Below are 13,966 nucleotides of genomic sequence, written 5' to 3'. Positions count from 1 at the left end.
TTGGGCTGTAGGAGCCCCTCCGGAGTCTGAACCCCCAGAGACGCGGGTACCCGAACTAGGAGTCGGGCTGCGCGCCGCAACGGTCATGTTCATTGCATTGCATTCATGCATTTATACCTATTTTTCCTACTTGTCTTGGTATTGTTGTTGTTCCACCGTTTTATGTGTTGAATCGTTGATTATAGCTTTATATTGTAATATTTCGGGATTTCTTACTTTCAATCATTATATATGTTTATTACTCACTGAGTTGGAAGTACTCACTTTACTCCCTGCACCATGTGTGCAGATTCAGGTGCTCCGGAGACTTAGTGGAGCTGTTTGCTGTTTTCGTGAAGTTTATTTTCAGGAGTTGTTGAGGTAGCTGCCTGACGTTCGCAGGACCCGACTCCTCCCCTTTATTTCATTTATCTTTCCATATCCTAGACTTCTTTATTACTATGGATATATTACTCTGTTACATTTAAAGGCTCTAGACTCGTGACTCCAGATCTATTGAGGAATGTTTGGATATTCGTTATTATTTTCCGTACTATTTTATTTAGATTCGGATTGGAACCTTGATATTTGCTATTTTAAATCGTATTATTTGTTAACGGATTGCGTATATGGGTTGAGAGTATTTAATTGGTCGGGCTTGCCTAGCATTAGTGTTGGGCGCCATCACGACCGGGATTGGGGTCGTGACATCTCTCTAACTTGAGGAACCGCCAATTTGAGGCTTTACAAATGTAAAAGTTAGACCCATTGGTTATCCATTGGTTACTTATTGGTTATCCATTTTCTAAATGGATAATATGGTTCTTATCCATATTTGACCCGTTTTTTAAAAATTTATTATTTAACCCATTTTTTAGTGATAGTATCTTTGGACCATTTCAGCGCAGCAATGTCTTTATTGACTTTATCCACTTTTATGTGGCGGATTGAATTCAGAGTCTATATAAGAAAGAATTAAAAAATATCTGAAAAGTATAGTCTTAAACTTGCCATGATATTATTCATTAAGGATAAACTGAAAGATTTAAATATAAAAATATTTTATTTTTATATGAACTAATAAAAAAAATATCACATAAAACCTTAGCCCATTCCCATTTTGAAAAAAGAAGAAGATAGATATTAAAATTTGATTAGTGAGAGACATAGAATCCGTCAATCATATAAAACAAGGATATGAACAATCCTTTTTGTGGATATCATTATAAGCACGTGAAAGGCGTGGTAGATCCATACACAATTTTTTTTTAATTATTTTAGAGTAGGGAAAGGAAAAAATGGCGAGAGAATTATAACGTGGAGAATCTAACCTTATCAATAAAGTAAAAATTCAATTAACCAACCAACTAAGCTACTAAGATTCTCTGACCATACACATAACACTCAAATATTACTAATAGAGAGCTTTTAATATTAGTATAAGATTTTTTACTCCGTTATCAGCTATTAGTATGATGTTCTACCCCCTTATCAAATTAATAACCACTTAAGTAGTTCAGTGATGAGAATTTTGGTAATACAATTTTTTTTTGATTTTTCATTCGTTGATCGATTCTTGTTTTAGGCCTCGACTAATTCGGATTTACAACGAGAAATCTTATTGAAATACTCCCTAGCAAAGCCTGGTAAACATCTAATAAAAAAGCTAACTTCGAGTTAGATTTTTGATGTTTTGAATAGAGTTTTTGTAGCAATTATTTTAGAGATGATTTTTATCATTAGTAATTCAACAAGGGATACCTATCTTTGACACGTCTTTGCTTAGCATTAAATTCAATTATTTCTTTTTTTGATAAGTCAAAATTCTATTTTCTGGTAAGATACATATTTAACTTTTATTAATGGCGTACCAATGTTACTTTTTGTGATACGCATGCTTATAAGTCACCTTTTTCAATATAAATAAAACACGTTTTTTTAGGTTTCGGAGTTAAATTAAGGCGCAAGGGCATTCAATTGAATTTACTTTAGTGAAAAATTGGAGTATTGTGCAAATATATAGAGTAAAAAATGAGTGTAATTTTTCCAGTTTTACACAACAGGTTTCTCAAAGAGTTTCTACAAATGAGCCTCTTTTTTTTTTTTAAAAAAAAAGAAGGGGAGCGGGGGAGACATGACAAGTTACATGCTATAACAAGCAACAATGACATGATAATGTAAAATTCTTTATACTGACGATTTATATAATTTAAACTCTATATATAAACGGTTAAATTTCCTTGACATAAGAAAAATTCTAATTAATTAGGAAAGTGTGTTAACAATTGCTTCAAATCACGAGTTCAAATCTCAAATATAATATTTATAATTTTTTTTTTAAATCCTCTTCTGTAAATTTCGGGCTCCTAGGGTTGGCAAAACCCATAGCTTTTCCTATATAAAGGGGAAGATACAAGATGTTGATGACATATATTCAAGTACCTCTAACTTTTTCAAATCTTTAATTTGCTTTCCCATTTTCCATATTATCCTACCATGATTTTCCAAAAAGAAACCATGGAAGTTGAAATCTTGTCAACAAAGTTGATAAAACCATCTTCACCAACTCCAAATCAACTTCAAAATTACAAACTATCTTTCTTTGATCAAATAGCTGATGAGGCACATTTACCTCTTGTTCTTTTCTATCCTCCTAGCGACAACAATACCAATAAGAATACTACAGCTGAAGAACAACTCGAGCAATCTTTATCTAGAATATTAACCCATGTTTACCCAGTTGCTGGTAGATTTACTGAGGATAACTCCTCGATTAACTGCCTCGATCAAGGGGTTAAATTTATTAAAGCCAAGGTAAATTGTAAGCTCAATGACTTTCTTGAGAAAGCACACAAAGATGTCAATCTTGCCTTATCTTGTTGGCCTCAAGATACTTGGGATGTTGATGAAACTAATTTGTTCATCACACCAATTACCATTGTGCAAGTCACAAAATTCAATTGCGGTGGCATGGCTCTATCTATGAGCCATGCACATACCGCGATGGATGGTTTCACAACTTTTACATTGGTTCACGAGTGGTCAAAAGTGTGCAAATTGGGGATTCCTACAGAGAAAATCAAGTTTTTGAGCTTTAATTTGGCTAAGATTTTCCCACCAAGAGATGTATCGAAAATTCTCTTGCCTCGTGTCCCCCAGGAAAATCGTATGGATGCTAAACTAGTTGCCAAGAAGTTATACATTAACCAAGATTCTATTTCAAGACTCAGAGAAGAATTAACAAAATCAACGGATTCTGGAGCTTTATGCTTTAAGCCCTCAAGAGTTGAAATGATTATAGCGCTCTTATGGAGGGCTTTAATACGCGCTTCAGAGAAACAACACGGGCATTTGAGACGTTCTATAATGGGCATTCCAATAAATTTGCGTACTAAGCTGATTTCTTTACCCCAAGTAGAAAAATCTTTTGGAAATCTTGTAATTGATGCTCCGGTAAAATTTGTACCTGAGGAGATCCCCAACATGGAGTTGCACAACTTTGTAAAATTGATCAGGGATACGGTGACTAAAACTATTACTGCTTGTGACAAAAATTCACCAGACGACGTAGTTTCTGCACTAGCAAATATATATAATGAGAGTTTCCTCGCGCAAGAATGGGGAGGAAATGAAAAAGTTGACATGTTTACAAGTTCAAGTTTGTGTAGGTTTCCTATACAAGAAGCTGATTTTGGTTGGGGAAAACCATGTTTAATGCATTTTGGATCAAGACATAATCAGTATTGTTGGTTATATGATGCAGAATGTGGCAATGGGATTTGTGTGCAGGTGGATTTGAAGGAAAATAACATGCACTTATTTGAATGTGACCAAGATATCAAGCATTTCTTTAAGTTTTAGGTTCTTATAAGAGTTTTATCATTTGGGTTCTTTTTCTTTTTGAATTTTGGTAAGTTGCATTTTCTATATTTGTTAGCCTCTAAACATTAGATTAAATACTCTTCTCTAGCTATTTCAAGTAGACTTGAATTCCATATATATAATATATAAATAATGAGCATGTTGTGCAAATTTTCTATCCTCCTCAACATTATCACATTTATATTAATTGGCTTATTTTATTATAGGATTTGTATTTTAGAAATTCTTAATGTGGTATTCATTCATCTTTAAATAGAGGTCTCGACTTTAAACTTTAAGAATATAGAGGTCTCGACTTTAAACTTTAAGAATGTAAAACTTTTTGGTAGGGAATTGAACGCTTTACCCTCTTACTTTACCTAACTAGTGTGAATTGAAATTCCTAAAACAAAAAAACAAAAAAAAGAAAATTGGGGCTCTTTTGATTGAAACCTTTTGTACGTCTATTTATTTTGTGTGCAAAGGACAAATGTACAATAGCTTTTTCTTAGTAGACAAAGGGGTCGCTTGATTGGTATCATCTGGGGATTTAATCTCCAAACTTATTCTTGCATTATCATAACAATATTTATTTACTATTTTTCTGTTCCATTTTCATTAAAAATATGGGGTATGTGAACAAAGTCCCATAATAACAGTTGAAAAGATTAGGAGCCTATATATAAAATGTAGAGATCTCTTAATGGTGTGAGACCTTTTGGGAAAACCGTGTGAGCTTGGTCCAAAACGGACAATATCATACCATGTTAAGAGTATTTTTAAGCCATTTTAGCCCAACAACTGGTATTGGAGCTCATGTTCAACGGGATGAGTATGGCGATGGCAGAGTGATGGTGCCAGACTCGGTTGGAGACGCATACACAAAAAGAAGCTAGTTGGTAGTGAGCCACATGGAACTTAGTTCAAGGGGGAGATTGTTTGGTGAACGAACAAAGTCCCACATTAGTAGCTGAAAAGATTGGACGCCTATATATAAGGTGTATGGATCTCTTAAATACCTCTTTAACGAACAATAATAACAAGATTTCACAAAAAACTGACGTAAATAAAATAATTTATTAAAAATCAAATTCACATCCTCTTGGATCAAACTTATAGAAGCTCTAACAAAAACCTAAATCTTAGTAAAAGCAAGGAAATCTTGGTCACGTTCAATTAAGTCCATGTAATTTTCCTTTAGATCCATTTGCACAGCAATACTAGTACCACATTGTGTATAATACAACAAAAACACTTGATTATGTCTTGATCCAAAATGTATTAAACTTGGATTCCCCCATCCAAAATCTGCTTCTTGCATATGAAATCTACACAAACTCGAGCACGTAAATTCCTCAAAATCATCGTTACCTCCCCACCTTTTGGGAATTTCATAATTGAAATTCCTATAACATTTGAACCAAAAGTGAGCAATATGGAGTTACAAGACTTTATAATATTGATCAGAGAGACAGTGCAGACAATTGTTAATTATTGTGACGTAGCTTCAGCTGACGTGACATCTTATCCTCGAGAGCCTCATAGTCTTTCTCCCACTGATCAATTTCAGTTATCAACTCCTCCTTCTCTGTTTTAGAAGCATCAAAAGCTATCTTTAAAGGAGTAAGGGAACTTTCCATGAACTTAACCTTATCAGTAGAGGCACTGAGGTCTTCTTGAGTTTGAGTAAGTATTTGAACCAACTCTCCTGAATAAGCTTCTTTCTGGTTAAGGAGTTCCCTCAAACTCCTTATCTCCTCGGTTGCCTTTGAAAGCTACTCAGCAAATGAGGACTCAAGGATATCCTTATCCTTACCAACTTGGCTTGAAGAAGCTTATTCAATTGCTAATGCAGCGGCGATCACATGCATTTGTTGCTCTAAGGCATCCTTCTCCTCTGCCAACACTTCCTTCTCCGGTTGAAGACCTTCAAATTGCTCTTTCCAATTGTCAGCTTCGGTACGATAATCAACAATTTGTTGGTCAGCATGGACGATTCTTTTTTTGAGTTCTGTGCCTATTAAGTTGATCTATAAATGAAGAAAAGAGGTTATTAATAGAATGAAAAGGGAAGAAAGAAGGAGTAAAATGAAAACTCGAACCTTCAGAGATGAATGAACAATATCATTCATCCAAGTCAATGAACTGTGACTCTCCAACTTTGCCTTCTTCATGGGGCCTAGTAAAGGCTTCAACCACACGTCGGCTTGGCCCGACTTCTTCAATAAGTTCCCACCTTCAGGAACCTCAACAACAATTTTCTTCATAGCCTTCTTGCTACTGGAGGGATCAACTTCCATGTGAGGAGTGGTAGCGGTTGAAATAGCAGATGAAGTAAAAGCAGTCACGAGGGGAGCATCAGCAGCAACTTCAGGTAAGGGGACTTGAGGATAATCGGGGATTGACTGTGAAAAAGAGGTAAGGGAAAACTCCTCATAAACGAGATCGAAGGCTTCTTCACTTTTGAAGCCATGGACAAACAGCTGCTCAGCAGAAGCAGGGGGGATCATTCACTTCTTCATCAGAAATCAGTAATGGAGCATTTTCTGGTTCATCTAAAGGCCTGGGAGGAACAGATCTTGATGGAGAGGTAGTTTCATCGTCGAAAATAATGCGCCTCCTAACTCGAGGTCTATGAACTAAAGAACCCTCCTCTGGTTCTTCTTCTCCCTCAGAGCCACGGGCTCCATCAACCTTCCTCTTTGAAGAAGAGCTCAAAAATCTTTCTTGAGCAAGACTCACTGTAAGTCTTGCAGATGAAACAGAAGCAGGACTAACACCGTGAATAGGAAATCCTAACAAAGGAAAAGAGTCATGGTAAGAACCTCTAAAGTTAGCAAAAGAGAAAAAGAAAAAGACTAAGCTGGAAAAAGTACCGTGTGTCTTAACTTTCCACCCAAATCTCTGTGAGAGATACTTCCAAGATCTTTTCCCCATAGGGGCAACAGATAGCAACTTTTCTACCCAAACATGGAAGTTAGGGATCTCCTCAAAAACTTCCATAGTTGCTGAAAAAGTATGCACGAGTATACATGAGAATCATTTTTGAGAAAGGAAAAAGATAAGGTGCAAATACTTACGTGCAAAATTTTACTTTTACCTACTCTCTCATTAACACAAACACACGAGACATTGGTTCAAAAAACTCTCTCTTTCACACTAAAGCTTTCTGCTCTCTTTTGTGTTACTACTGTTTAAAGTCAGACGGCTGCAAGCCAAGGCTAACTACTGGGTTCTCTTTCACTTTGTGTTTACTATCCCCTTACTGGTATGTTCTGATTTTAATTCAAAGTCCCAAAACAATATGCTTCTCCTATTACTTCAATTTGTCATGTTTCTAATATGCTTATATATACGGTTTTGTTGTTCAACCTGCAATTAACATGTCTACTTCAATGTCTTCTTTGTCGCATGCTATATACCCCCTTAGTATCCCCTTCTAGTGTGCCCCAATGTGACTATGTTTCTCTGACCCCTGGCATGCACCTTCCTGTATGAAGTAATTGGCTACCCTAAGCCTATTGATTTTTTTAATGCTTCAGGATATTTAAGCTTACCGCGTAAATTCAATGGAAATGACATTAATGATGGCTTCCATTTCCCTGTTATTGCATGTGAAGCGCGAAGTAGAGCCCTCCATAAAATTGCTGTGATCATCTCAACTCGTGAAGGTTTAAAACTTAAAACACCTGAATTGTTACAATTTGTTAATTTATCTCTGAGTTTTAATTAAGAGACTTCATCTATAACAAACTTTTTGGCCACCAATTTAGTGTCTAGACGTTTTCCAGTGAAAATAGCAGAAGGCTTAAAAATCTTGGATATATCTCTTGGTCCAAAAATGTAACCAAATTAAAGCTCATGATATTTTCAGCTGGAATTCCATATTTACACACTTAGACCACTCATAAATGAACGTAAAACTTGTCCATCCATCGATAGCAGGGTGTGCAGTACTCATAGATAACACGAATCCACCACATTGAAAAATTGTAATTTGTACAACCATAATTGGTATGGTGAACAAATTAGTCGCGTCCACATCCTTAATTCCTTGTGGCCAAAAATGCAATTGCAGGTCGAAATTAGTACGTGTTTGTTGGAGAAAATCATCCATTTGATAATTGACGTTGGCTTTTATGAATGTTACATCTTGATCTTGACAATTAATTGAACGTTTACTTTCAGAAAATCTCCCAGCAACTGGATAAACGTGAGTCAAAACCCTAGAAAGTGATTCTTCGAGTTGTTGTACCATATAATTAATGGTGTAGGAAGAGTTGATAGGGTTATGTGGATAAAAAAGAACAAGAGGCATATGTGTTTTCTCAGCTATTTGGTCAAAAAAAGATAACTTAAAATTTTGAAGGTGATTAGGAGTTGGAGAGGATGGTTTTATAAGCTTCTTGGAAATGATTTCAACTTGAATTTGGTCACTCAAATTAACACAAAGGCTACCCATTTTTGATGTGGTAAAAATATATGGAATTAAGGAAAAGAGAGAACTATTACAAGGTTATAGACAATTTTGATATATCTAATTTTTGGGATACTTTCAAATTCAGATCTAATTTTTTGGCCTCAAATGGTAAAAACTGTTGGGCTTAAACGGCCCAATGACACTCATAGTGTGATATTGTCCGCTTTGGGCCAAGCCCGCATGGTTTTCCCCAAAAGGCCTCACACCATTAAGATATCCCTACACCTTATATGTAGACTCCCAATCTTTTCAGCTACCAATGTGGGACTTTGTTCGCACACCCAACAATCTCCCCCTCGAACTAAGTTCCACGTGGCCCACTACCATGATCCACGGGTCAATTTCCGAGATTCACTGTGTGCCACCTACATCGTTAGAGTATTATGGCAATCGAAGCCCGCAACTAGCTTCTTCTTGTGTGTGCACCGCCCTGCACCATCACTCCGCCATCTCCATACTCGTTCCGCTGAACCTGGGCTCTGATACCAGTTGTTGGGCTCGAAATCCCAATCTTCATCGGATATACTCTCGGGTTTATGAGCTGAAGAAACGGGTAGATGCATCTTCTTCACGAACAACAAGTCTTTCATCTTGCTTCTCCAAACATTATAATTTCTCCCATTTAAACATACCATCTTGCTCATATTCGCCTCCATTCCGTAATAACCCGGATAAATAACCCTGGCTCTGATACCACAGGTAGGATCGAAAAAATCAGGTGTCATGCGGAATCTAGCAAAGCAAACGTTGAACGACGATAAATCACACAACAAAGAGAAATCTACCAAAAGAGACACAAACATTTAACGTGGTTCGGTCAACTGACCTACGTCCATGACGGAGATGTGCAATCCACTATAATAAAAGAGAGTACAAAATATCGAGAGAACAACCTCACGAAGAGGCAAACACAAGTGACACACTAACACTTGTCCCGTAAAGTTCTCCCCCTAAACACGACTCTCAAACCCCATACGGCTACATTGTGGATGCTACTGAATGTGAAGGAAGGATCCTCAATTTATAGAAGTCCAAACCTTTTCCTACAAGAAAAAGGACTAGCCAAATATTGGAGATTTATAATTTCCTTTTACAAAAAAGGAAAACCCAGTTAAGGTAATTATATTGCCCTTTTCCTTCAAGAGATAGGAAAACCAAATATGGTAAGAAAATTATGGCAAACACCTAACAATTCTCCCCCTTGGCCTGAATTTTCTGACAAAATAAACTTGATCCACCTTCTTCACATAGCCTTCAACAGGTCGCATCTCCAGATCTCCGCCACAAAGTTTATCTCAACGTGCGTAGTACTCCGGTCAAATTTCTCAGACAAAAAATCACGATTATCGTCAAATATGTTGTAGCTAGAACTGAACTCGCCAAGATGAATCTGTCTTGAACCTCGCTCTGATACCACTGTTATGTCGAGGATGAGGCAAATCCGAAAATAAAGAAGATAAAGAACACCAAATTTTAACGTGGAAAACCCTTCAAATCGAAGGTAAAAACTACGGGATCACAAAGATCCAAAAAGTTCTACTATAACAATAAGAGGGTTACAAAAGTTCTCCAAATTGGCTAAACAACAAGGGCCAAACACAGAGCAACAATAGCAACAAGAGCAACAATTAATCAATTGAAGAAAGAGTATAATCCACAAAATGAAGCTGCTGTTCGAGGCTTGAAATCAGATTCTACGAGCATCCAAATCCAATCTCCACCGTTCAAATCCAAGACCAAGATGTTATGAACACTCAGTCAAAATTTTAGCCCGATCCAACGGTTAACGAATCGGAAAATATGATTTGAAGTTGGCTGATCGGAATAAAAATCTGCAGCAAAACAAATACTTTTTTTCTCTCTTCTCTCTTGATGAAAGCTCTCTCAAAACCCACTCTTGTTGTCCTCCCAAGAAACAGAAGGTGCCAAAGAACTATTATGGATGAAGGAGTTTATTAATGATCTTGGCTTTGAGCAGCCACGGTACATCTTATTTTGTGATAATCAGAATGCTATCTGTCTCACCAAGCACTCCACTTTTCATTCTAAGACCAAACATATAAATAGAAAGTATCATTGGATAAGAATGGCCGTGGAAGAGAAATTATTTGAGGTTGAGAAGATACACACTGATGAAAATCCTTCGGATATGCTGACAAAGGCGGTGGTTGCAGATAAACATGAATTTTGTAGAAAATTGGCAGGCATGAAGACTGTCAATAGATCCTCTACTTGAAGACACATTTGGCCCCTTGGCTGGAGGGGGAGTTTGTTGGGCACATGCCCATGTTGTCCAGCCAAAGGCCCAATGGCCTAATCCTATTCTCTTTTGGTTTCCAATCCTATTTGTTAGATAAAGCTCTCTTACCTTTCGGCAATTTCACTAACTCATATGTGCCATTCTCATGGAGTGACTTCATCTCATCTTCCATCGCTTTGATCCAATGATCTTAGATATCCCAAAAGGCTTCACACCATTAAGATATCCCTGCACCTTATATGTAGACTCCCAATCTTTTCAACTACCAATGTGGGACTTTATTCGCACACCCAACAAAAACTACTTATCATAGTAAAAAGATTAAAATTTATGCGTATATGTCTGTATAATGTGAAATCCAAAATTGATAACATAATTTTGTCAAGATATTAAATCTTATTCTCTATTTAGATCCCAAATTTTGAGTATATCTTATATTGTTCTCTTTTTCCTTGATAAGTATTTTCACAGTAAAATTAAAAGATGAATAATGTATTTAGATTTCAAAACATGAATATCTCTTATATTATTCTCCTTTACTTTACTAAGCAATTTTCATAGTAACTTTAAAATGTGAATTATATGTTTAAATTCTAAAAACTTGAATATCGCTTAAATTTTTGTTTTTTCTTAAGTAGTTTTATATTGAATTTAAGACGTGAATAATATATAGATCCGAAACGTTGAATCTCTCTTATATTGTTTCCTTTTTTCTTGGTAAGTAATTTTTGTAGCGTACGTACTTAAAATGTGACTAGTATAATTGATTTCAAAATTTGAATACTTTTTAATATTATTTTTTATAAGTAATTCTAACAGTCAACTTAAAGTGTAATTAAATTTCAAAACACGATCTCTTATATTATTCTCCTTCTCCGTGGTAGCAGTTTTCATAGTCAATTTAAAATGTGAATTATATATTTAGATCCTTATATTTTTCTCTTTTTCTTTTAGTAAGTAGTTTTTACATTCAACTTAAGACGTGAATAATACATAAAATCGAAAAGTTGAATATCTCATATTTTTTCCTTTTCCTTAGTAAGTAGTTTTTATAATCTACTTAAAACGTGACCAGTATAATCTGATTTCGATATTTGAATATTTTAATATTGTTTTTTGGTAAGTAATTTTAACAGTCAACTTAAAATGTGAATAATTTTATTTAGATTCCAAAATGACTGGTATAATTTGATCTCGAAATTTGAATATTGTTTTTTGTTAAGTAATTTTAACAGTCAACCTAAAATGTTTTAGATTCCAAAACTTGATTGCATTTCATATTGTTCTCTTTTTCTTCTGTAATTCTTTTTTTATTTTTTTGTTGGGTTGGGTGAGGGAAAGGGGAAATGGGGAAGGAATTACAAGATGCAATCTCGAACCCTCACCGACAAAATAAAAATTTATGCAGTCATTCAATAATCAATTGCACTACTAAGATTACACCCAAGTAATTTTTAGTGTCAACTTAAAATGTGAAAATTATATTTTAATTCTGATGCTTGAATATCTCATTTAGCGTTATCTTTTTCTTTGGCAAGTAATTTTGCATATTGAGATTCAAAATGACCAAAAAGTAACATTGAGATCTAAAAAAAACTTAAATGAATGAGATTAAAGAAAAGAATAACTCAATTAAATAAAAATACTCTGTTCCAAACTGGATAAGATGATCAAAAACAAAACATTCAAAATTAAAGAAAACTCTTAGAACAACTAATTAAAACTTAGTAAAAGTCTTGATATCATTGTCACATTCAAATAGTTTCATATAAGATTCCTTCAAGTCCACTTGAACACAAATGCTTCCACATTCTGCATCATACATCCAACAAGTATGATAATCTCGCAATCCGAAATGCATCAAATTCGGCTTTTCCCAACCAAAATCAGCTTCGTGTATAGGAAATTTGCACAAACTCGAAATTATGCATTTATCAACTTCATCATTGTCAGTACCCCATTCTTGTGATAAAAAATATTCTTTATATATATTCGCCACGGCCACAACAATGTGATCAGCTGAACCTTTAGCACAAGCGGCAATAGTTTTTTGCACTGAACTCCTAATCAATGTTACAAAATCATGCAACTCCATTTTATTATTCTCTCCCGGTACGAATAATATAGGAGAATCAATTACAAAATTCCCAAACGCGTTCTCTTTTAGAGGTAACGAAATTTTACCGCGCAAATTCACTGGGAAGTACACTAAAGATGGCCTTAGATATCCATGTTTTACTTCAGAAACACGAATTAAAGTCCTCCATAAAATTGCTGTAATTATCTCAACTCTTGAAGGTTTAAAACTCAATTCTCCTGAATCTATAGCACTTGTTAAATTTTCTCTGAGCCCTGACATAGTAATTTCATCAATAAAAAACCTTTTACCAACGAATTTTTCATCCCATTTTTTTGGATAAACACGAGGCGGGAAAATACTCGATAAATCTCTTGCTGGAAAAATATCACCAAAATTAAAGCTTAGGAAATTAATTTCATCAGCCGGAATCCCAAATTTACACACTTTAGCCCACTCATAAACAAATTTAAAATTACTAAATCCATCCATAACAGGATGTGATGCACTAACAGATAGTGCTAAACCACCACATTGGAATTCTGTTACTTGTGCAACAACAAGTGAAGTGATGTCAAAATCAGTGTCGCTCAAATCTTTGATACCTTTTGGAATTAAAAACATAGCGAGATTAAGATTTTTTTTCACCTGGTTGATAAAATCGTCGAATTGACAATTGACCTTGGCTTTTGTAAATGTAACGCCTTGATCTAGGCAATTTATTGAGAGGTGATCATTTGATAACCTTCCCGATGTAGGGTAAACATGAGTTAAAATCCTGGACAGTGATTGTTCGAGTTTTTCATCGAACTTGTCATATTCGATGATACAACTGTTGTCACGAGGATAGAAAAGTACAAGAGGCATATGTTCCCTTTCAGCTAATTGATCGAAGAATGATAACTTGTAATTTTGAAGGTGTTTTGGAGTTGGTGAAGATGGTTTTATGAGTTTTGTGGAAATGATTTCGATTTGTAGGCCAGATTCCATGTTTAATTTAATTTGGTAAATGAAGAAAAGATGAGTGAAGGAGGCTCAAAATCATATATTTCAGTAGCTTATGACATACCTTTATATAGGGGAAATTCCAGGTTGGTTAAATAAGAATTAATATCTTGACAAAATTATGTAATCAGGATCTTGAATTTCCTATAGTACAGGCATATATGCATACAAATAATTTTTATTTTTTTTTTAACATTTGTAGCCAAAAAATTAGATCTGAATTTGAAAGTAGTCCAAAATAAGCCTTTTAACTAAGGAAAAATTGGAAATGATATAAATAAACTTCTGTAATAGGACATTAGCA

The 13,966-nt window shown here is 35.1% G+C and overlaps 2 protein-coding genes across 2 annotated transcripts; one reads left to right on the top strand and one right to left on the bottom strand.

Moving 5' to 3' along the window:
* LOC109235639 (acetyl-CoA-benzylalcohol acetyltransferase-like) lies at positions 2,397-4,023 on the top strand. Its single transcript, XM_019401819.1, has one exon. It carries the CDS (start codon positions 2,476-2,478, stop codon positions 3,838-3,840), a length of 1,365 nt encoding a protein of 454 aa, XP_019257364.1. The 5' UTR covers positions 2,397-2,475; the 3' UTR covers positions 3,841-4,023.
* On the bottom strand, positions 12,298-13,647 carry LOC109236083 (acetyl-CoA-benzylalcohol acetyltransferase-like). The gene has a single exon (XM_019402306.1). It carries the CDS (start codon positions 13,645-13,647, stop codon positions 12,298-12,300), a length of 1,350 nt encoding a protein of 449 aa, XP_019257851.1.

Source organism: Nicotiana attenuata, chromosome 12 (genome assembly GCF_001879085.1).
Source record: "Nicotiana attenuata strain UT chromosome 12, NIATTr2, whole genome shotgun sequence".
Classification (NCBI taxonomy): Eukaryota; Viridiplantae; Streptophyta; class Magnoliopsida; order Solanales; family Solanaceae; genus Nicotiana; species Nicotiana attenuata.
Note: the sequence above shows the minus strand (reverse complement) of the source record. Positions and strands in the feature narration are given on the sequence as shown.